The sequence below is a fragment of the Corvus cornix genome, chromosome 22 (assembly GCF_000738735.6).
Source record: "Corvus cornix cornix isolate S_Up_H32 chromosome 22, ASM73873v5, whole genome shotgun sequence".
Taxonomy (NCBI): domain Eukaryota; kingdom Metazoa; phylum Chordata; class Aves; order Passeriformes; family Corvidae; genus Corvus; species Corvus cornix.
The window spans coordinates 138,888-161,344 of record NC_046351.1 but is presented as its reverse complement, the minus strand read 5'-3'; the positions used below and the strand labels follow the sequence as shown (position 1 = coordinate 161,344).

At 40.8% G+C, this 22,457-nt stretch overlaps 1 protein-coding gene and 1 long non-coding RNA gene across 3 annotated transcripts in view; one reads left to right on the top strand and one right to left on the bottom strand.

Moving 5' to 3' along the window:
- Positions 1–18,818, bottom strand: part of KAT6A (lysine acetyltransferase 6A) — a 39,171-nt gene extending 20,353 nt beyond the window's left edge. Inside the window, exons 1-7 of one of the 2 annotated variants that reach the window (XM_039564240.1) lie at positions 18,724–18,818; positions 16,834–16,876; positions 15,949–16,719; positions 2,481–2,589; positions 1,789–1,904; positions 1,463–1,544; positions 559–694 (exon numbers count right to left, since the gene is read on the bottom strand). In XM_039564240.1, coding sequence (XP_039420174.1) covers positions 559–694; positions 1,463–1,544; positions 1,789–1,904; positions 2,481–2,589; positions 15,949–16,551 — 1,046 coding nt within the window. In that variant the 5' untranslated portion in view covers positions 16,552–16,719; positions 16,834–16,876; positions 18,724–18,818. The remainder of the gene's footprint in view (positions 1–558; positions 695–1,462; positions 1,545–1,788; positions 1,905–2,480; positions 2,590–15,948; positions 16,720–16,833; positions 16,877–18,723) is intronic. The other variant, XM_039564241.1, reaches the window with a different exon arrangement.
- A 170-nt stretch (positions 18,819–18,988) lies between these two features.
- On the top strand, positions 18,989–22,227 carry LOC120411156. Its single transcript, XR_005603552.1, has 3 exons — positions 18,989–19,517; positions 20,636–20,688; positions 21,889–22,227. It is a non-coding gene; the product is annotated as an uncharacterized LOC120411156 (long non-coding RNA).
- The last annotated feature ends 230 nt before the right edge of the window (positions 22,228–22,457 follow it).

Sequence of the window (22,457 nt, the reverse complement as noted above, 5' to 3'; positions counted from 1 at the left end):
CCAAATCCAATTCCCTGACAACTAGATAGTTGCCCCACAACAACCATGACAAGGCTGCAGCAACACAATCTGTCTCAGCACAATGGAGTTCTCCACAAATGTAGAAACACGTGGAATGGAAGCAGAAAGCGGACAAGTATTTTCTGGCAGCAGTGTCAGTTTAAATACACGTCAAACAATCTCATATGCTTTCTTGTGATTACTTAATTTCTTTAAACAACAGAATGGGTTCTTGGGAAATGTAAAGCAAGGCAATTATGCTGGAAGAAGGAGCCATCCAGCAAAAAAGATTACATGAACAGGAAAATTCAGGAATTTGACTATAAGGAATAGTTCAAAAATAAACAGTAAATTACTACCAAGAGTCAAAAATCTTGGCCAAAAGAAGCACTAAGGTTACTTCTAGTCTTTCACAGCCCTTTTCAGGAAATTTGTAGTAAAGAATAATGAACAGCTCTTAATTGTAAAAGAAAAATTCTCACGAAGTAGACAAGAGACTTCAGAAATACCCACTGTCCTACGGAATCTCACATCTTACTTTTCCTTATAGAGACTTACGCTGTATTTTGATTCTTTAACCTGTTTTTGGGACGTCCTATTGGGTTAGCATAGCGTCTTTTTATCTGTGCTGCCTTCTTCTGTAAAAGTTTTCTTCCTTTCTTCCGTGGTCGACATATTTGACATATCCACATACCTATAAGACACAAGTCCCCATCACCGAATGCAAGAGACATCTATATAGGACAAAAGGGAGAAATACAGTCCACAGGCCTTCTGAGATTAAGGGTAGGAACAGTACCAAAGGCACTGATTATCACATATACATGCAAGAAGAATTATATGCATGCTTCAACAATCTGAACTCAAGTCCTGTTAATACTCCCCAGCCCCCACAGAGTTACAAACCCAAAGGAAGTCTCCTTAATCGGCAGCATATCATCAGAAAACCTTGATTTAATGGTTAATTATCCCATTATCTGCTCACTTCTATACTACTTCCAACTATCTTACATACAAAAGTTTTCTTCTAACTACCAAGGAAGAATCTTCCATACATAATCTGCTTTCTGATTGGATAGAGAAGTTCACTTGTCCAGAATACTCTACTGTCCAAATGGATATCACTTCAAAAACATAGATGTTATCTCTTTCTTTTGTACAAGACTATTCATGCAAATGAAAGCTGATCATCTTAATCTGTAGGGATCACTTCTATTCCTTCAAACATCAAGAATTTTTTTTCAAAACCCTTCACAGAGAGTAATGTACAGGGAACAGGAGACAGTGAAAAACCTGGATGTGAAGTTCTGAACCTTCTTTGGTTTCTAATACTTGAAAGATAATTCCATACAAAAATGAGCTATATGTAGCTAAAAGAGGACCAAATAAGTGGAAGCACTGCCTGCCCACTGATCTCTTCCAACACCATCTTAAATCATCCTTTTCACCACAAAGTCCTCACCTTTTGGCATCCTGGTAAGAGGAGGATCACAGCATTCCATGTGAAAGCCACGGTCACAGGAGTCACAAAATAGCATGTTATCCTGTTGAAGACACATAATCTCTCTTTATATGTGCATCAGCATCAAGCCCTCCATTAATTTCAGAGGACAGGCACATAATTTTACACTATGAACAATTCAAGGTATTTCGCAAGTCTCAGAAAGACTACCAGACTAAAATAAAATCTAGAGATATTTGTCTCTAAAATAATTTTATTTTGTAGTTAAACGTAACAGCCAACAAACTGGCATCATCTTCATTCAATCCATACTCCACTATACTCACAGCATTTTTCCCTTGATCTCTACAGGAGCTGCACGTTTTGCATTCAATACACTGCCACCGCAAGGCTTTCACTCGAACTGTCAGCTCTGGAGAGAACTTCAAACAGGACGGATGACCTGGAGAAAAAGGAGAACACTTTACTGGTAAAATCATTATACTTCTGTTGATGGTCATAGATAGCTCACAGAGAGACAACTTTATCAATTATGTATTCCCATGCAGAATTTTGGTTGTCCAGATACTCCTATTTTTAGGTGCTTCTATTCTTACCTACTTATAACACAAACCAGTGCCCTAGATAGCAAATGGCAGGCCCACATACAAAAGAACACAAAGGTAATTCTTCATAATTGAATTGAGAAACATGGTGAAACTGGTCTTCATTGCCACATTTTAAAAAAAAACCTTCCAGGAGCCAAATGAATTATTTGTGCTAGGTTAACTTAGCTGTGTCCCCTCTGGGAGCCTAAGATTCAGTTGTATTGTATGAACTAGCTGTACTGTATGCCACAGAAGCATATTCCTCACGTCCGGGTCAGCAGGAGTGACTACACTAGACTTCTCTGTCTTAAGTGGTAAGATTCTTACTAGATGCATACTCCCTCTGTGCATGGGGCAGCACCAGGCAGTGTGTGGGCTCTTCTGTCTCAAGGGAAGGGACAGTGCCAGCAGCCCTGTAAATGGTCACCTACCACTGTTGCCACAGTCAGCACAAGAGATGAGCTCTTCAGGTTTCTTCTCCCGATTTTGCTCTTTTGTACCAAGGCAGAAACTGCAAATTGGAATTGGTTCAGCAACCGGCTGTGAGGAGAACAGAGAGTAAGAGCACTGGGTATCTCAAGGGAGCAAACTGTAATACACAAAATGACACAGACGTTTATATATATCACATAAATGTGATGTAATACACATCATGTCTCAAAGATTTTACTTGGTTCTCACATTCAATACAGCACTGACTGAATAGAAGTTAATACTCCAAAGAACAAAATCTGTACAACTGTTAACACTGTTATGAAAAACGAAAATAAAAATCTTCCTGCAAAAAATTATGTGAGTATGCTATTTAGCAATCACAAGCAGATAAAACAGTGTGCTGTGAAAAAGTTATGGGGGGAGTTAAACATTGTGTAGCGAAAAAGATGCTTTTAAGATGAGGCACAGCACTAGCAAAGTAAGCAATAGATATGAACTAGCCAACAATACATTTGGCCGGAAATAAGCAGTACATTTTTAAATTTAAGGACTGACATTCTACAACAGCCTCATCTAAGATGTAGCAACTGCAATAATTGTTTTAAAGTGGTACTCGGTCAACTAATAAGAGTGAAAGGATGGCCTAATTTAACATTAAGTACTGGATTTCATGATCTAGCAAATTATTTCTAATCCACTTCTGCATTTAAATCCTGTGATTTATAGTTTCCAGAGAAAAGATGTACACAAAATTTAATTTAAAAGTACAATAAAAATATGCTGAAACCACATTTAAAACACTGGAAATGGGAATAACGTTAGATTACAGCAAGTTCTGAGAAACATTCTTTGTATAGCTGTATCAAGTTACAGTTAGTGATTTCACACATACCTTTTCAGAATCTATTCTGCAGGTACATATGTATGTACTGTTAATTATTGCACGGAAGCCCGTACCAGAAAAACTTCAAGCACCTTTACTCTGCCTAAGCCAAAGCAAAAGCTGTATCCAGAATAGCTTCTTGCAGGAATCAGTAAATAAATCAAATATCAATTTGTTTATATTACTGTAACATAGAAACTGAAAATTTGAAATCTCTACCTTTTGCTCAGTGTACAGACAGAGCACACACGGTACACCTTCAGTCTGAGATGTAGTCCTTAAAGCACCCACTAGATGGAAACAATCTGAACACCTTAGGAAATCTGCTGTTTCAAAATTAAGCCACACAACAGGAAAGAAAGCCTGACATTCCTCATTTAGAACACAAGTATTTATATTAGCCTTTGGGGAAATCCCAAATGATGCTGAAGTATAAACTAGTATGAAATCACCTGCCCATCAAACTACTTCAGTTTGGAATACGTTCACAGGATTAGTTAATTGAAGGATTGCAGTTTCTGCTCCTTTTGAGAAACAGAGAAAACAAGACAACTGTAGATAGTTATGCCAAGCATACTAATCATTAATATCCAAATGGGAAGGGGAAGCTAGCATCTTCACTGCCCACAGGCAGTATCTTTCCAGCCATAGTCACCACAGCAACATCAGCTGAAATCAGCTATGCAGGGATTCCCCATCCTCTTTTAACAGAGAGGAATCTTCTGTACACAAATTGTTCTCTTTTTGTTCATGACTGGACTCTAGGTGCCAGACAGTTAGCTGCTTCCAGTCAGTAAGAGGTTTACTGGGGAAAAAAACCCTGTGTAGGAAGGGTCAGTCAGTGCTTTAATTTCTCTGGATTCAAGATTTCAGGAACTACTTTTACCTTCTGCCTTTTGAAAGGAAAGCTGCAACATTCATGCAACTTTTCAGGGGAGAAATAAGATTATTTCACATATCCTCTGCAGGAAGTTCACGAGCAATTTATTTCATCAAATAGAGTTTTACAGACAGTCAACAGCCTAAGATAGTCTTTCTTATCTGTTCTAGCCAGTATTTGTGCATACCCTGTTCATCTCTACAGTCCTTCAAATTTGGATGCCCAGATGTAAACACTGTCTAGGTTTGGAAGAGCCAGATGAAAGACTATCCTCCACAGCTTCAATGTTTCCTCTATTTACCACCCCTGGCAAGCTGCAAGCAAACACTTTATCACTTCTAAAAAAAAACCCAAAACATCTACAGTTTAGGGGAAGGCTCTACTAGAATTCAAAATGTTTTAGAATAATTAATTAAATTGGAACAATTTTGAATGTAGGGATCAGGCTACTCCTCCAAAGCCTCTGTGTGAGACTGTTATGCTAAGCATGGAGAGATTTCACTGCTGCTGTGTTTGTTCCGCAAAGAACATCCTGGCAAGTGAAAAATGCAAGCACACAATGAAAGATTCGTGAAAACAAGACTGGAAGCAGGCAGCTCCGTTTCATACTGCAAATTTTTGGCAGACATTCAACTCCTTCTGCTGTTTTGCTCACAAGCACATCTATCTGTGTGATGTCACCAGATTCAGTGAGGGAGGGAGCCAGAACAAATCGGGACTGACAGTGTCTTACAGCCTGCCAGCCTCTCAGCACATGTTGTTACTATACAAAGGGTTTCTAGAAACCAAATGTGCCTTAAAGATTCACAGACTGTACGCTCTCCTAAAGGCGACTACAGAGAAGTGCCTATGGAAAAAGTGTGTGTGTGTAGTAATTCTACAGTCTCAGTTTTGGCCAACCCATCTGCTTTGTAGTCTTCTTAATTTAGGAAAAGTGAGGTTAGGAAACGCCTCAGAACTCACAGCCAAGTCTGCAGGCCACGGTGTCACAATGGTCACTTGTCAGTAATGTTAAAGCACTTTACAGACATTTTAATACCATCTGGGGCTCACTAGATACCATGACTGTCTTAGTCTCATCATCACATATACCCTTCTGGTAGTCATAGTGGTTGTGGTTGGAATCGAGTGGGTATAGAATTTAAACCAGCATAAAAGAAACACATACGCTCACACCAACTTTTTTTTGCTTTGCTCTTTAAGATTCCTCGAATGTGAAGCCTCCTAGGAGCAATGGTAGATGGCTTCTGAGAATTCACACTAGGTAATGCTTTTTTGTGCATCTATTTCTGAGCAAGTGACAAATGATTACTCCTCATTTCAAATAGCCCATTCTGTCACAAAAGTCTCCCTCAAAAGCTGAAGCTCCTGGCAAGAGCAGATGAACCAGAAAAGACAGAGGGAAAGTACAACCTACACCACACACAAAAAAATATTTTAAACATGAGGAAACATGTTTCAGTGAGCAGGGCATCACAAAGGCTGGATTCCATGCCTTTTGGATCAGTGGCTGGAGAGGAAAACTGCTTCAGTTCCATGCCTCAAAATCAGAGCCAATGGATTTCATATTGTCAAAGTAATTTTACAAATTGTGTGGACTTTTTTGCTTTATATAGGGAAAACTGCAGAATTTAGAAAATACTATTCAATAATATCAACTTGTAGCAGCAATGACTAATAACTAACCCTTCTTCTATATAAGTTACCACATCTCAACTCAATGTTCCCTTCCGACAGTATGGTGAAGAAAAAGTATGAAGCAACTTAGAGTAAAAACAGAAATCTCTTAAAATACTGTTTTTACTCAAGAAAACAATGCTAAATATATTTAAATACACCCAAGAAAAGCTATTACCATAACACACGTATGTGTGTTTGTCTCTGTAAATGGATATTGTCTCCAATTCACTTGTTGAATCTCACTTGAAAGGAAGAAGCATATTTATATGGCAGAATGATGGCCTAAAACATGAGACAACATTAAAACAAATATAAGGGAGAAAAGATAAAATAGCATACAGAAGAAAGGAACAAGCATGAAATACATACCTCTTCTTAAGAGAAACATATAGGGTCATTTAAATAGAAAAATTAAAGGACATTTAAAATAGGTGCTGCCGTTTGAGGAAGGACTAATACAACGGAGAGAAAACCTGAAATGCTGCTGCAAGAGTAGAGTCAAGTGCAAAGGCCAATAGCTTGGATATTAGTGAGGTATCTACAGGCTGAATTTTATGCAGTGATTATTGACATCTGGAAACCAATGCAAAAAAGCAAGGTGAGTATTATCTGGGGCTGGCATTCAAACCGAAGAAATTATCTTACTATCAGACATGCACAAGGTAAAAACTTCACAAAATGTCAATGGGAAATGCTTAGACAGTCAATTGTTAGTCCCAGAACTAACAAGTCCTCTAATCAGAGGATTAAAAGGACTCAAGATTTGTTAGTCACAATCAGAATCACATGCCAAGACTTCCTGACTGCAAACTCAGGGTGGTGAGGGGAAAGAGAGGCTCCGATTTCTTTCTCTGCAGTATAAACTCCCTTCACTTGCCATTGATTCAGGAACCTAGCAGTTCAAGTTACTGAAGTTTTCTTTACCCAAAGTTATATCCTGTGAGCTCTCACCTACATTTTCTTCCAGCCTCATAATTTTCAAGAAAATATAGGATGCTGTCTTGGGAGTGACAGATTATTTTACTCTATTTGAGATCAAAAGATATTTCTAAGAAGTCACAGACTTCCACAGCTGCTAAAGGAAGACACACCCCTCGAATCAAGAGCAAGCTAAAATCTTAATTCCTCTCACTGAAAAAAAAACCTCGCATTCCACAATACTTTGATTCTCACAAAAAGTAAGGAACTTCAACATTGACTTTGATTTCTAGAAACAAAGTTACTTTGGGGATGAGATTTTTGTTAACATCTAAGTAATGTCTATGCATATAGGTAATTATTCTATCTTTAAATATTGTACACTGCTTTACTTCAAGATTAGCAGCATCCCTGTAAGAATGGAAAAGACTTCCGTTAGAAAATGTAAAAAAGTTTTTAACAGAATGCAGGGCCCCACATAAACATGATACCAGAGAAGACACAAAAGGAACTGTCAATGAGCATTTCATGCACATTACAGATCTCTACCTGATTCAAGGCTGCTACTTGTAGTTTACCCAGGATACCCGCAACAAGTTCAACTATGAAACCAAATCCTACTCAGTTTTTGAAACTTTACCACCTTGAGCACAAAATGAAGAGAACAAAAGAAGCATTCTACACATAAGTCTTCACTATCAAGATTCACTGCTCAGTATAAACTCTTGACAGTAAGATTTAACCAAGTCCCATGTTCTTGACCCATAGTCATTCCACGCTATTCTCTCTCCCTGCACTGTCTGCAGAGACACACACCATTCTCACCTGGGCAGCCTTATACAGCAAGTGTGGCAAAACCCCAAACATATGCAGATAAAAGCTTTTCCAAACAGGTCTGTTGCTGAGAGACCACCCATACAAAGGTATCTTGAATTTGCAAAGCCAAGTGAAGTCAGTCAGAACATTTCATGGTTGCATATTTTGAAGAAAAAAAAACAATTGGTGGCAGCACAAAGCAAGTGCATCTACTTGTTCCTGAGATTGCACTAAATATTTTGCATGCAGCTTAATGATTAGCAGCTTCTGAAGCTCAGTCATTGCAATGCTCAGCAGCAGAATTACTTTCTTTCCTTCCATGCACACCTTCAAGAAATTCACTGTAAGTCCAGACAAGTTCAGAGATCCAACACTACAATTAGAACGCTCATTACTAAATATCCAGAACTGAGTCTCAAAGACTGAGGAGAAACCTAATGCCTGGGAGAAGCTGTATACTGTTCATGAATTCTAAATTATGTCAAACCTATACAAACACTCATCTAAAGGCTGTATCTGACACCAGTTTTTCTGGACTTTTAAGATTAGATGGGACAGTTCAACAGAAATGGGGAGAAATGCGTAGAACTGGTAACTTCTTTTATAATTCAGAACACCTTTAGTTTTGACAAAATTTTCATTTTACACACTGATAAGTGGAGATAGAATGGTGACTCAGCTTACTGCTAAAGGTTCAAAAACAAGCAAAGATTCTAGGAAATGAAGGGGTCCAGTCTCATATTTTTAATAGCACTTGTGCAGGCATTTAACTTTGTACCAAGACCCATAATTTGTTCTATTCAGTTTTCTGAAATACAGTGAACTAATAGAGGTACTGGTAATTAAAAGTTTTGGTAATTCGTAAGTCTTCACAGAAACACGTTTGGAAGATTCTGTATTTTCAAACCAGAAGTCGTTCATGAATAAGTCCACAGACTGGTTAACTGACTTTCAAAAGTACCTCAAAACAAGCAAATATATTACAAATGGGATTCTGTTTCCTACTCAAGAGTCATTCTTCTTGGACACCCTTCTCCCTCCTTTCTTTTCCATCTCACTACAAGTCCAGATTTACCACAATAGCAGTAACAATGGGGAGACTGCCAGATTCTTGAACAATGAAACAAGCAGTAAGTTACAACTTCTCATCCAATGCCAGAAGCAGTATTAGTAGCTGCTCAAAGGAAAGGTGTTCGTACAGTCAGAAAAATACTGGCGAGGACAGAAAAATTAAGTCAGATTTACACACGAAATACAAAGGAAACCTAAACAGGTGAACTAGAGGCCAACATGACTTAACTCACTAGGATAAATGCAGTTTGAAATCCTTGAACAAGTAAATACCCACCTACTTCACAAAGACTGAAGGACTCAGCAGTCTGTCACACATAGTGTTTGTTCACCAGATTTTGTTGACTGAATGTTTGAATTTAAAATTTTAAGAACATGGAACCTATCTTTCAACTACAATGGCAGTACTTAATTTAATAACTATTGCTTTTTAACTGTTTTTTCCACCACCATTACAACTTGAGATGAAATTGCTGGGAAACTAGGAGAAAAGCAGGGACAGAATGACCTGTCTCATTCTCTCTGCTGTTTCTTCCCTTCCTGTATAACAAAGCTAACACTGGAATCAAACTGTTGTTTCTTTATCAACATTCTCCATCATCCACTCTCCTCCCTGTCTGACTAGCCTTTAAAGCTCTGTAGTAAATACAATTCCTTTATTAACCAAACTTCAGAGAGATGTCATTCCATATCTGTCAATAATCTACCGGACAGAAAGGACTGACAACAGGGATCCAGCCACCGTATTGGACTAGTCTCCTCCGTTTTAATCTGTTATCCTATACTCAGCTTCTGCTGAAATTGTGTCAGAGAACACTGTTAAAAAGACTTCCTCCACAGCAGTATCCATTGACACAGGTACTCATCACAGCATCTGATGTCTTCCCACAGTGACAAGCTTTGCCTCTAAGTTGCCATGACTCCAGACACTGCCAGAGCCACTCTTGGTACCATTCAGCCCCATTCCACGCTAAATGCATCAGTTCATCGCATCCATTCACAGGTGCCCATGGCAATAACATTTAGGACCTGCTTACATTTGCTCAATTACTAAGAGCTACTTCACCTGTTCACTAATTGAGTGAATAAAGTTCAAAGTAATTTTTTAGCACTTGGGTTTCCAGGGTTACACAGTGTACAGATGGAGGCCATCTGTTATCAACCACAAGGTGTTTTTTAGACAGAACTACAGACTTCTCTTCCCCAGAAGCAGCTGGAAGAGAGTGAATCCTAATCTTCCTCCAGCTGGGAGCCCGAGCTTGAAGAGCGCCCTTGGAGAGATGGGTGAGCTCTCAATATATAATTACAGTGTTCTGGTTGCAGATCCTTTATGTACTCCGCCCCACACAAATCAATCCACAAATAACTTCTGTACCAGTAATTGCACAGTTCTTTCATTTAAGACATGGAATTAACAATTATTAAAACAGGCACAATATAGCAATAGTTATCGTATGCTTAAAGGCCTTCAAAACAACTATGATGCCCTCAAAGCATACAAACTTTCTAGAAAGACACAAGAAGTTTTGCTTCACGTGAGTTTACGAGTGCACACTGGGATCTAGAACTACTACTGGCAAGAGGGAAGGCCTGAAGGATGCTGCATGTATAACAGCCCGGAGTTAAAGTGATTGATAAGTACCTACAGATGTAAATAGCAACACAAAACTAGGAAACAGACACGCCTTAAGGAACATGCAAGACAGCAGCACAGGGAATCTGTGTTAAATATTACCCCTACTTTTCAGCCACAGAAGTTCCTCTTATTTTTTTTTCAGGAAGCACTTCCATTTTGGCTTTATACCCTCACCTGAACTGCAGGATAATACTAAGATACTTACTTAAAGGTTGCTACAGCCACAGACAGTTTTAACTGACATAAAAGACAGTTTCAAGGACAGTGCAAATGGAGCTCAAATAATATCACCTGTATTTTCCTTCTAATTAAGGAAGAAACAGTCCTACTGTTGTCCTGAGATCAAATTTCAGATGCTCTGGAAACTTCCAACACATATAGCAATTATTTCCACTTCTCCTTCAGTGAGCTGATACGTTATTGTTGGGTTTTTTCAATAATAATGATTTTACAGAAATTCTTACAGCCTTTTAACCTGTGTTCTGTAACAAGTGTCAACAAAACAAAAGCAGAGCAAGCTATCTTTAAGGCATCCAGCCTTAAGACCTGCAACTTACTACAGCCTAAGTTCCTCACGACGGTGCACCAGGAAAGAGCTCTTTGCTCTTAAACGTTATTAAATATTACTGTGTTGTAGTAGTCTCATAGGAGTGCAGTAATTTTTGCATTGTAGTAATTCTATAATAACTATTTAACGGTTGTGCTGGTTTTGGCTGGGATAGTGTTAATTCTTCTCATAGTAGCTGGTATGGTGTTGTGTTTTGTAGGATGAGAATACTTTTGATAACTCACTGATGTTTCAGTTGTTGCCGAGTAGGACTTACACCAAGTCAAGGACTTTTTAACTTCTCACCCCACCCACAGTGAGGAGGCTGGCAGGCACAGGATGCTGGCATGGGACACAGCCGGGACAGCTGACCCAGCCTGTCCAAAGAGATATTCTAGACCATATGGTGTCATGCTCAGTACATAAACTGGGGAGAAGCTGTCTGGGGGCTGCTGCTCGGGGACTGTCAGGCCATCAGTTGGCAGGTGGTGAGCAACTGCTTTGTGCATCACTTGTTTTGTATATTTTAATTATTTTACCATAGCTGTTATTATTTCCCCTTTATTTTCTGTCTTATTAAACTGTCTTTATTTCGACCCATGAATTTTACTTTTTTTTTCTTCCAATTCTCCCCCCCATCCCACTCTGGGGGGGGGAATGAAAGAGAGGCTGCATGGCATTTTGCTGTCTGATGACAATAGTCTTTATTAACTGCAGCCATGTTGCAAAAGTCATGCATGCAAATGGTAAATTTAATTTTCATTTGTTAGATATTTTACTACTATTTTTGATAAATAGAACATGCAGGTAGTGAGATAACGTATTTTAGCATTTTGGAGTAGCAGCTGCAGCATTTATCAAAAGCTACTGCATTAACAAGGTAACACAGTTTGCCTTAAGTTTTATTCAAGTACTACATTTGTATCTCCCACATATTCATTAGTTTTTCACTAAAGCTAGTATTCAAGCTGTGGCTGAGTTTCTTCTTCTAGTTTGACCACTGTACTACTAAATTTTAAAATCATGCTAAATGATCCCAAAGGAAGATATACCCTGCAGAAAAGACTGTCATAATACACAGTCATAATTCTTCTATACCTCAAAACCATTAGTTTTGTAGTGACTAAAAGACATGATTAAAATTTTCAGCATGTAGCTAATATACCATGACCTTTATTTATTACCTAATAGTATTACCTTGTGCTCATCATCTCATGAGTATTGCCTTTTTTCACACTAAGTACCAAAAATTTTAAAAAGAGATGCTGTTCAGCTACACTTTTGTACATTGCCAATACAGTATCACTTGAACTACTAGGCACCATAGCCACATAAATAAACGGTGCTGTATCCACTTTCAGGAACTGTTCAGGAAGACAACCCCCAGCTTTTTTTTTCTTTTCAATGGCTGTGGCAACCTCTGGCCAGAGATGCGTTGTGTCAGTGTGAATAATATTAACTTCCTAAATCATCTCTACAGCACTTGCCACAATCAGAACAAACAAAAAATCAACCAAACAACACACCACCATGAATCCCCAAGCTAAAGATTTAATCGAGTGGTGGTGAAAGACCCTAAAAACTTTCATCGAGATACTTGCACCTTTTTCTTTCTGAATACTCATGTCAAGCCTTTCTATTCCCAAAGACATCCCAACAGCCAGCGTATGTTAAAACAGGAACACTGATGATTCTGTTTCGCTGAAAAAAAAAATTTTGCCCCTATCTATCTAAAGATACATGACATTCATTTAAGGGTAAGTCATAGTTTCCAAAGCAGCACCAAAGAAATTTTTCGCCTGCCTCAGAAAAAAGCATTTAAAAAAATAAAAATTAGTAAGAAGTTTCAAGAAATGAAACTGTTCCTATGAACCAATACTAGAAAACAACAATTTTTCATCAAGAAAAAAATCCCACAAACTTCAAAAAGTAAAATTCCTGTTTCAGTCTGCAAGTGCAGCAACTATGCAGAAGGAAACAGAAGGCACCATCATACTTTAAAAAAATCTTTCATGCATATTTAATCAGGGGTTTGCTACAGAAACTACTGTTACGGTATTTTAGCTTCTAAAATAACTGCAAAGAAAGGAAAGGCCACTTCCCTAAAGCCTATGCATGCATGGTGCTTGAAACTCGAATTTAAGACAACTCTGCTTTTGTCAGCCATTGTCACTATCAGATAAGCAACTTTCAGCAGTGAGCTCTGCCCATCAGCAGGATTTTTTTTCTGTTTGCTTGTTTTCATCCAAGTAGCGTTTTTAGGCTAGGGATTTGAAAACCATAATGTCAGCAGCACACCATTACTACCCAGTAAACCATGACAACTTGCCAGGATTTTTGCCCTTGAACGCTATAATCTGGTATTCACAGAACATCGAGATGAAAAAGAAGATCTGAAAAAAACAAGTAATATTTACTAAACAAAGCTTCTGTGGTGCTGCATTATGCTAAATTTGGTTAAAACACTTGAGCCTCAGCTTTATAGACCTCCTGCAAGGTATTCAGTTTTATAACACACAGTAAAAGACCCAGAATTGAATGTTCACTTCCAGGCATCTAACAAAGTGAAAACACTATCAGACAGGTAACTAAATGCAGCTGTGTGGATGCTACATTTAAATAAATGAAAAAATATTATTCCTTTAAGATTCATAGATTTGGATCATATGATAAATGGAGAGTTCTTAAATGTATGTTAAAGATCAAAACAGTGTAAGGACAGAAGCTTAACAGCAGCAAATGAGACAGTTCATAAGGATTTCTCAGATTTGGGAGGTTGAACTTTTTTGTTCATGTTACTGCCAGTGCTCTTCTAAGAATCAAGGGAAACATCGTCACAATACTCCCAAAGAATTTGTACCAAGTATACTCCATTGAAGAAAAAAAAAAGGAAGAGAAAAAAAATCCCTCACCACTCTCAAGCACCCCGTAAGTCAAGCAAATCACTACAGCACAGTATGTCTCCTGCACCTGCATAAACTGGTTGAGATTTAACAGAAAGCAGTAGAGTGAAGGTCATTGCAGTGTCTGCACGGAAAAAACAACCAACCAAAACCAAACCAAAACCAAAAAATAAACTGTCTTAAAAATCCTAGAAAACAGGAACTTTGAGCTACCACTGACTTGCCAGTCAATTAATGCTGGCAGAACCTACATGTTTTAACATCGTATCTTCAAGATTACTTCAGAAACCAGTATGAAATTTGGCCTGAGTTACACAGCACAGAGATGGTACACGAAGAGCAGAAATCTAGGGTTAAACACAGATACACACAGACACAAAAGAACCAGAAGAATTTATTGAAGAAATCCCTTGCAAAATTTATATTTTTCCGAGGGGACAAAAAACAAATCCCAGACTAAATTCAGTATTTGTAGCAGCTCATACTACCATTCACCACTCTGATTCATAACATTTTAAGAAAAGCGCAGGGAACAATTCATCTCAAAGAATATCAAGCTGCTCCTGAGTTTCAGCACATTACAGGAAGGCTGATTAGGTTGTGAAACATACTGTGTTAATAATATGCACAGCTAATATTATCCACTGTTACCAGCACTCTCAATCCAGCCACCTCATGTGCCAGGTTTGTTTATATCCAGTTTTCATAACATTTTACAGCTATATTGATTTCATTGTAGATAAAGTTGGAGACTTACATAGGGGACATTTGTAGACAAAACACTTGAAAAAAGGACAGAGGAAGCTGCTGGAATTTTCAGCATAGTAATACTTCCTACGTTACGCCAGCCCACAGCACAACACACTGACAAATTAAGTACTGTGTCCACAGTAAAGCTCCCACGCTTAAATTAGAACTTCAGAGAAACTTTACTGGTGATAAAGCAGCTGTGCAGATTTTAGTTTCTTTAGGAAGAAGACTCCTACAGCAGTTTTAAGTCTTCAAATCCTAATAGATCATTAAAGCATCTCTCACCTGAGAGTGAAGCTGACTTCAAAAACCATGAGCAGGACACATCCAAAGAACTCATCCCTGAACAGGATATTTACAACAACCAAGTATTTCCCATTCTGCTGAAAAATCTATCTCTTTAGGATAAAAAAGAGTAACTTCACATTCTTGATGTCCTAGAGAGTAGTAGCGCAAATATACGAATCACTGGCAAATTGATCTTCAATAAACAAAGACAAGCTTCTGGTTTTAACTCTGCATTAACAGTAACAGAAAGAATAAAAAGATACTGACTGGGCATGAATTTCACTCCCAACAACTTCATCTTGAGGTTGGAGTGGAGGATCAATAACCTTAGGCATGCAGAAGTATGGCAGAAAGGAGGGGAAAACCACAAAAAATAAGAGAAAGCAACAGAAAAAATATTTCGGTTTCTATCAAGAACTCATCTTTTCAATGGGGGGGAGGGGATAAAGGGTACAGAAGTCCCTGAGTGCTCTTTCCAGCATTTCCATGATCTCCAGATCATAGAATGGTTTGGGTTAAAAATAATCCAGTTCCAACCCCCCTCCCACAGATAGGAACATCTTCCACTGGACCAGGTTTCTTCCTATTTCACACCGAAGTGGTTCTGGAACAAAAAGTTGTCTGCTCATTATGAGGAAAGCCTCTAAGACAGCATTAGGTGGCAATTGCTAATTAGTCCTTCACTATGTTACCTGAACTCAAATACAAAGAAGAAATGGCAGTCACATAAAAGTGTGAAAGAGATCATTTCAAGTGTGCTTTGCAAATCCACCTCACCTTCAAGACAGAAGGCTTACTTCCTACGTTTTGCTAACACACCTACAGTAAGCCTGTTACCATACATTCAGTTCCACTGTACAGAAGCATTGTCAATTCCCCACAGCAGCTCATCTGCAATTTTCTGGTCCAAAGTACAAATTACAATCCATTACATTTCCTCTCATGCTTACAAAATTGGATACAATGGGATCCTAAATACACATTAATAACTTCTAACATACCAGATGCAAGATCACTGGCCTCAAACTGCAACTCTGTATTGATACATTCCATCAATCACAAGAAAATGACCATGCAAAAACTGGGTCTTACCTTATCCTTTTCATGGGGAAGGAGACACACTGGAGGGAGACAGGAAAGAGACTCAAAACTCTCCTTCCCATCAGCATTAGTGGTTGCTTTAGTGTTGAGTTGGTACAGAGGTCCATCCTTAAGGAGCCTACCATGGCCAACAGCACGTTTGACAGCTAATCGTAATTGCTGGTGAAAAATGGAGGCAGCGCTACCCCCAAATAATGCAGACACATCTTTCTGACCTTTCAGAAAGCGCTCGATGTTCTTCAAGGATGAGCCACTAGACTCAGCCAAGCCCTCAATTGCCCGTTTAATAAGTTTATTCCAGTCCACATTTGGTTTACCATCCAACTTGCCATGGTTCCGAGGCTTCGGAAGTGCTATTCTCCCAGGATTATCAGGATCCTTGTAGGAGTTGAGACCCTTGTTGGAGACTTTTAAAATAGTTCCATCTTTAACACTCAACTCTAACTGTTCCAGAACAGTTTTGCGGTCCAAACCATGCGAAGACGACACTGCATTGCATATCCTCTCCTCTGAAGGACGCTGTTTTTGCTTCTTTACCTTTTTGATTGCCTCCAAAATCCACTCTGTATACAGCGGGTTGGCGAGTTTTACCATGGTGAAGAATTCTGTATATCCATAGAGTCGTTATCCTTTATCCTGATGCTGAACGAGTTTCAAACGATGAGAAAACAGATCCTCGAATGATGGGAACCAGCTAACCATAGCATACACGTTTTCTGTCCTGAATTAATCCTCCTTTCTCAAACATTATTTGTTTTCACACTGAAGAGAAGAAAACAAAACAATTAGAAACCTCTATACTCTTTCCAATAAATCCCATAACAGCTTCACAGAAGGTTTTTCCACTAAAGTATAAAGATTTCAGCATTATCTCACCTGAGCTTCTGGTCTCACAATCAAAAGAATTCTAATGTTAGGCCTGGAAGAAAACAAGAGACACATTTAAGAAAAAACAGTTATGAAGAAAAGAAAAGAAAAGAGCAAGCAATGTTAATTCATTAAACACATAGCAGAGTTTTAAGCCACTACAGTTCCGAAACACTGTAGTAATACTTCAGGTTTTATCTTCACTACTAATAAAAGTATACTTTAGCACTAAAATTACTCCATGCAACCTCGAGAAAAGCATCCTTTTCATTTTGATCCATTAGTCGGTATACATTCTATACCAGGTTTTGTATCACTGCTGGGCACGACATATATTAATATTTGGAGAAAAAAAGAAAACCACAACAAACACCTTAAAATAGCAGCAGTGCTCTTAATTTTTACACATGGAAGACACTGCCTGAAACTCCAATAGAAAATAGGAATAACTAAGACTCTTGAGCAAACAGCAAGAAACTTTCAGAGCGCTTTCAGGAGTGTCATGATAGGTCTGTTTCCCTTCTGTGAAGAAAAGCTACGACAGTTGTTCCATAAAGGAAAAAAGTGAAGAAACACAGCTGGAGATTGTAATTAAATGCTCTACTTTTAGAGGCCACAGAAAAAAGAATACAACATAATTTTCATTATTGATGAGGCACACTGAAAACACTTGAGGACAAAGTAACAGGTGACCATACACAGCATAAAAGGAATGCTTATGACACTGCTAATTAAAGGTGCTGGTGAAAGGGTATGAGGCTCTACTTCAGAGCCTTAGTTAGTTATCTTTAAAATAGCTTTTTCTGAGTGTGATAACTGTCTGCTCTGCTGAAGTTCTACTTCAGGAGTACACTAGTACACTAACTGAGAAGCATCTGCAAACTGTTTATCGCAAGAAATAACAATTTTCTTCAAGGGCAGTTTTAGACAAAACTAAATCGACAACACAGTTATCCTGTTCTCTCTAGTAAGTACTAAAGAATTTATCAACACAGAACACATTTGCATACAGACATCAGACTCAATAGCAGAGTTCCACACAGCCTGTACTGGAAAGATTCTGAACGACTGCTTAAACTAGAAAGGATGCGGTGCTTGCCTAGAGTTCTTTTATTCTGCGAACAACAGATGCAAAGGGAAACATGGTCCTCGACACCTGCCCTCCTCGCAAAGCAGAGATGCGCTCCCGCGGTGCCCCTGCCCGCCTGGATCCCGAGGCCCGGAGGATTCCTTCCCCTTTCCCCAGCAGAGCTCCGGCGCAAAGCGTTATGTAAGCGTCCGGCCAGGCCGGGGCGATACCGGGACGGTCCCAGTGCCGGTGGGTCACTCGCTCGCTCGCTCTCTGCGTGACAAGCGACCCCTGCACCTGCTACCGCTCGTCCCCATCCCCACCGCGGGCGGGTCCCGCACACGGCGCCCGGAGGAGCGCACTGCCTCAGCACAGAGACTCGCACCGGCGAGATCGGGAAAAGCGGGGCGCAGGCCGCAGCCGCGGCAGGCAGCCGGGCCCCACGCAGCTCTCCGTCCTCCCGGACACGGGCAGTGCAGCCCGGCCAGCTCCTCACACTGGTACGGCTGGGCCCGCACCCGCCTCAGCCGCGCTCTCTTGCGCCAGACACTGAGCGGACCTCAGCTCGCGGACCCCCGGCCGCTCCGCCCGCCTCACCCGCGCCGTGCCGCGGCCGCCACCTCCCCGAAGCGTGGGCCTGGCGAGCGCCGCGGGAGCGGACGGCAGGGCCGGGCCTGGCGCAGAGCGGCGGCGGGGCCGGAACAGGCCGCGAGCCTGGAGCGCCCAACGGGCCTTCCCCTTCCCCAGGCCACGAAGCTCGCAAGCCGCCTGTCCCCGACTTCCTCGGCATCAACCACCCAAGGCGGCGCTGCTCCGCCAGCGTTACTTACCGAGGCCCGCGAGCGCCGGGACCCGGGAGGTGAAGGCCGGACGGCGGCGAAGCCCGAAACTGACACGGCGGCCATCTTGGGCCCGGCGCGCTGCGGCGGGGGGAGGGGGGGCGCGAGGTGGAACAGCCCGCGGGGGGAGGGGGAGGCGAGGCGGCGGAACAGCACGGCGGGGAGCAGACGGCCGCCGGGGGGCGCTGTGGAGCCACAGCTGCGCCCCCGCGGGCGGGGGAGGCGGGGCCGCTCTCGGGCCGCCCGAGCGGAGCGGAGCGGAGCGGCCGCGCCCGCCCGGGGCCGAGTGAGGGAAGAGGCCGGGTCGGGCCGGGCAGGGCAGGGCCGGGCCGCGGGACTGAGCATCGCCGCGCTGGGCCGTGCGGGGAGGCGGCGGCGCTCGGTAAAGGCTGACTGGAAGCGCACTTGGGAGGGTAGCGGCTGCAGACCTGGGCGTCTCGCTGTGGCTGTGCGGAACTTCCGCGCTCCAGCAATGCGCGCTGCGGCGCCGGAGGCTCCGGGCGCCGAGAACCGGGCAGCGTGGTGGGATGGCTCGGGCTGCCGGGAGCGCGCTGGCCACGGATACCCGTACCCTGAAAAGAAGGAAATTCGTCTCCTAGGCTTAGTTAAGCTTGCGCTTGAAACCGCGACTCTAGGCTTTTACTGAAGAGATGTGGAATTCTTAAACAACGATACCGTTTAGCTCTGTGAGCGGGTACTCTTTGCCTGTGCCTCTTCATCTGTGCGCGAATAAGGATTTTGAGCTAAACCACTACAGCTGCTCTATCCTTGGCCATCTTTGCCAGGTAATTTGTGTAACTTTCTGACGTATTTTACAGTGTAGAGTAATAAATAATACCCTGTCAAAACATTAGCTGTCCCACGTGACAGTACCCTGGGAGCTCTGTGGGTACTTCGGTCTGGCTGCACAGAGCTGGCTGTTCCTCGCAGACATCAAAAGGGGCCTGTCAGAGGTGCAGTCTTGGCTCGCTCACACCACAGGTTCTCCTCGGCTCTGCAGAGGTACAGCGTTCCACTGGCATGCGCTGAACCTTGGCAGACATGAGCAAAGAGCAGACTCTCATTTAAAAGAATTCTCTCTTAGCTTACATTTAATTGAAAGAGTCTCATTTTGTTATGCATACTGTATGGCTATGTGCTGCATGCAATTCTCCCACCTTTTGTAACCTCTGGCTCAGCTTACCAGTTGTGTTTTCACATTATAGACTTTTTCACCATTGCCTTAAAGGACAACTATCGTGTAAAGTTTTGTGTGAGCTTCTGTTCCTAAAAAAGGAAAAATCTTAAGAAATGCTCTAGAGACAGAGTTGATAAAACAAACATGGTGTTTCTGAATGGCTTTGTTTAGTGTCTTAAGGTTAGAAATTTCTCTTTTGAGCAAGAGTAATTACTTTGATGTTTTAACAGTAAGTTTTTCAGTGTGAAAGTTAAACGTTCCCAGTGAGCTGCTTATTAATTGAAGCAAACGGAGTTTGAGGTGCTGTTTTGCAAGGTACCGTACAAACAGTTCCGTTTCTGCCGTGTAGACTGCAGAGATCTGGCCTTTTCTTGTCAGAGTTGGGTTCTCTCAACAGATTAATCTTCTCACACCTCTTCCCAAGTCTTCAAGGCTTCCAAATTATAAGGCTGTCTTAAATTACAAGGTTGTGGTGCTATATTCAGAAAAGCTAATAGAGACATAAATGCAATTTCCAGATGAGAAAATAAAGCAAGACTAACAGGGTGCAGTACGTAACGGTGAAACCCAACTGTGTTCCTACAACAGTGTCAATCCGTAGACTCTATTCTGTTTCAGAATTGGCAGTAGGTTATTAATAGCAACCTTGCAAAACTAATTTGTTTTGTAGACTATTATAAATAAAAAATGGCCTGTTTTCATCAACTCTGTCTTGTATTTTCACAGCACAAGCTAAAAGTTAAATCATCAGAATTCCTGCATATGGCAAACTACAGATGGTAAGGAATTGTTTTATCGTAAAGACGATGATGTTTTGGCAGCACCATTTTGTAGCACTGCTCTTTGACTGTGCATAATTTTCTCTTGAGGTTCATATAATGAAAGTAAAGTACCCTTCAACTGAGCAGTTTTCAGGCTGTTCTTAAGTTAACCAGCAAAACTAAATTCTGTTCTGGCAGCATATTCTGTCATGTTCCCCTTTAAGTTCCAGTTTCTACAAGCTCCCAAACCATTGTGCAGACTTTCAGAACAAAGCATGGTGTAATGGTTTGGAAGCAGCTAGGCTTCCCTCAACAACCTTTTCCACTGGTGTGCAGAAATAGTAAGTTACCATATGATTGCTTTTGTATGAGCACCAATCTTCTTGACAGCTAAGAAAGCTGAAGCAACCGTAGGAAAAATAGGAAAGTGACAACATAATAAACTGGATAAAATAAAATTTTGATGATGGGTAAAGGCAGTCAGAGGGAAATGACAGGATTTAAATAATGTAATATACTGTCAAAATTGAATTGCATTTCATGAGACAATAAAGAAATGCCTGTATTGAAAAGACATATCCCATGACTGTTGATTTTAAAGTCCAGGTTAAGAACAGAACCATATTGTGTTTGATGAAGAACCCAATGTATTAACGCTTTATGTTGCCTGTTTAACTATGTTCTGCTGCTTTCTGTCTGTGATATCTATATGATTCCCAATAATACAATTTCCTCATAGGCTGATACAATAATCTTTACAGTGCCTTTGTGTTAAAAGTAAACTGATTATATTAAAATAATAATTACTTTAAATTTAGAAGTGATGTAATTAAATGACAAATTGCTGCCTCTGTGTTGCTCTCAAATGTGTAATTCATCACAGTAATTTAAGTTAGACATTTATAAACATTATTTGATGTTTAAAAAATGCATTTGTTACAAATAATTACCATAAAAGAGAAATTAATATATAGGTCATTTCTCCTTCATTATTTTACTGCTATGGCGAAAAGCGCATCTAGTCCAGGTAGAATTACCTAATGCTTTAAATAAGGATGTATGCATACAGTAGTACTGAAAGGTAGTGTTAGAGTAAGTGAACTGATCTGTGTCCTATTTTTGGGAAAAAACAGCTACAGTGAATCAATAGAAATAAAATATATCAACTCTGAACTGGGCCTTTTTTTGCATTCTGACATAATTTTTCATGTCTTCCAGACTTTGGGATATTACCACTTAAAAGATTTGCCCACGATCATGGAGCACAGTTGGGTGTGAAATCTCGGACCTCAGTCTCTCCGTGCTGGTACAAGTCTGACCTTCCCTCCCATGTAAGAAAGGCTGTGTGCTCAGACAGCTTGTTTAATGGGATACAAAGGACTGCTTTTCTGTTGTTTCTGTATGTTCCCAGCACTGTAGTAGAAAAATTATTTGTCATGGCATGTCTTACTCAGAAGTCCTGGGATCTGCTATATGAACATGAAACACTAGTTCTAATTATGCAAAGGAATAATTTGCTAGAGAATTTAGGTAAATTTGGCGTGACAATTGTTTTCATGCCAGCTGGATGTTTTCTGGCGTGTTACTCCGTGGTGAACGAACCAGCAAAATAATACAGAGAAAAACGTTCCCCTAGCTGCTCCTCCCCGCACGAGCCGGGTTATTTCCACATTTCATTGACTATACTCAAGCTCCCCTCTAGAAGAGGCACCCCTAAACGCCGATGAGGAGCCGGCGGGGTAGCCCGGGGCCGTGAGCCCTCCCCGCCGAACGAGGGGGAACGTGCA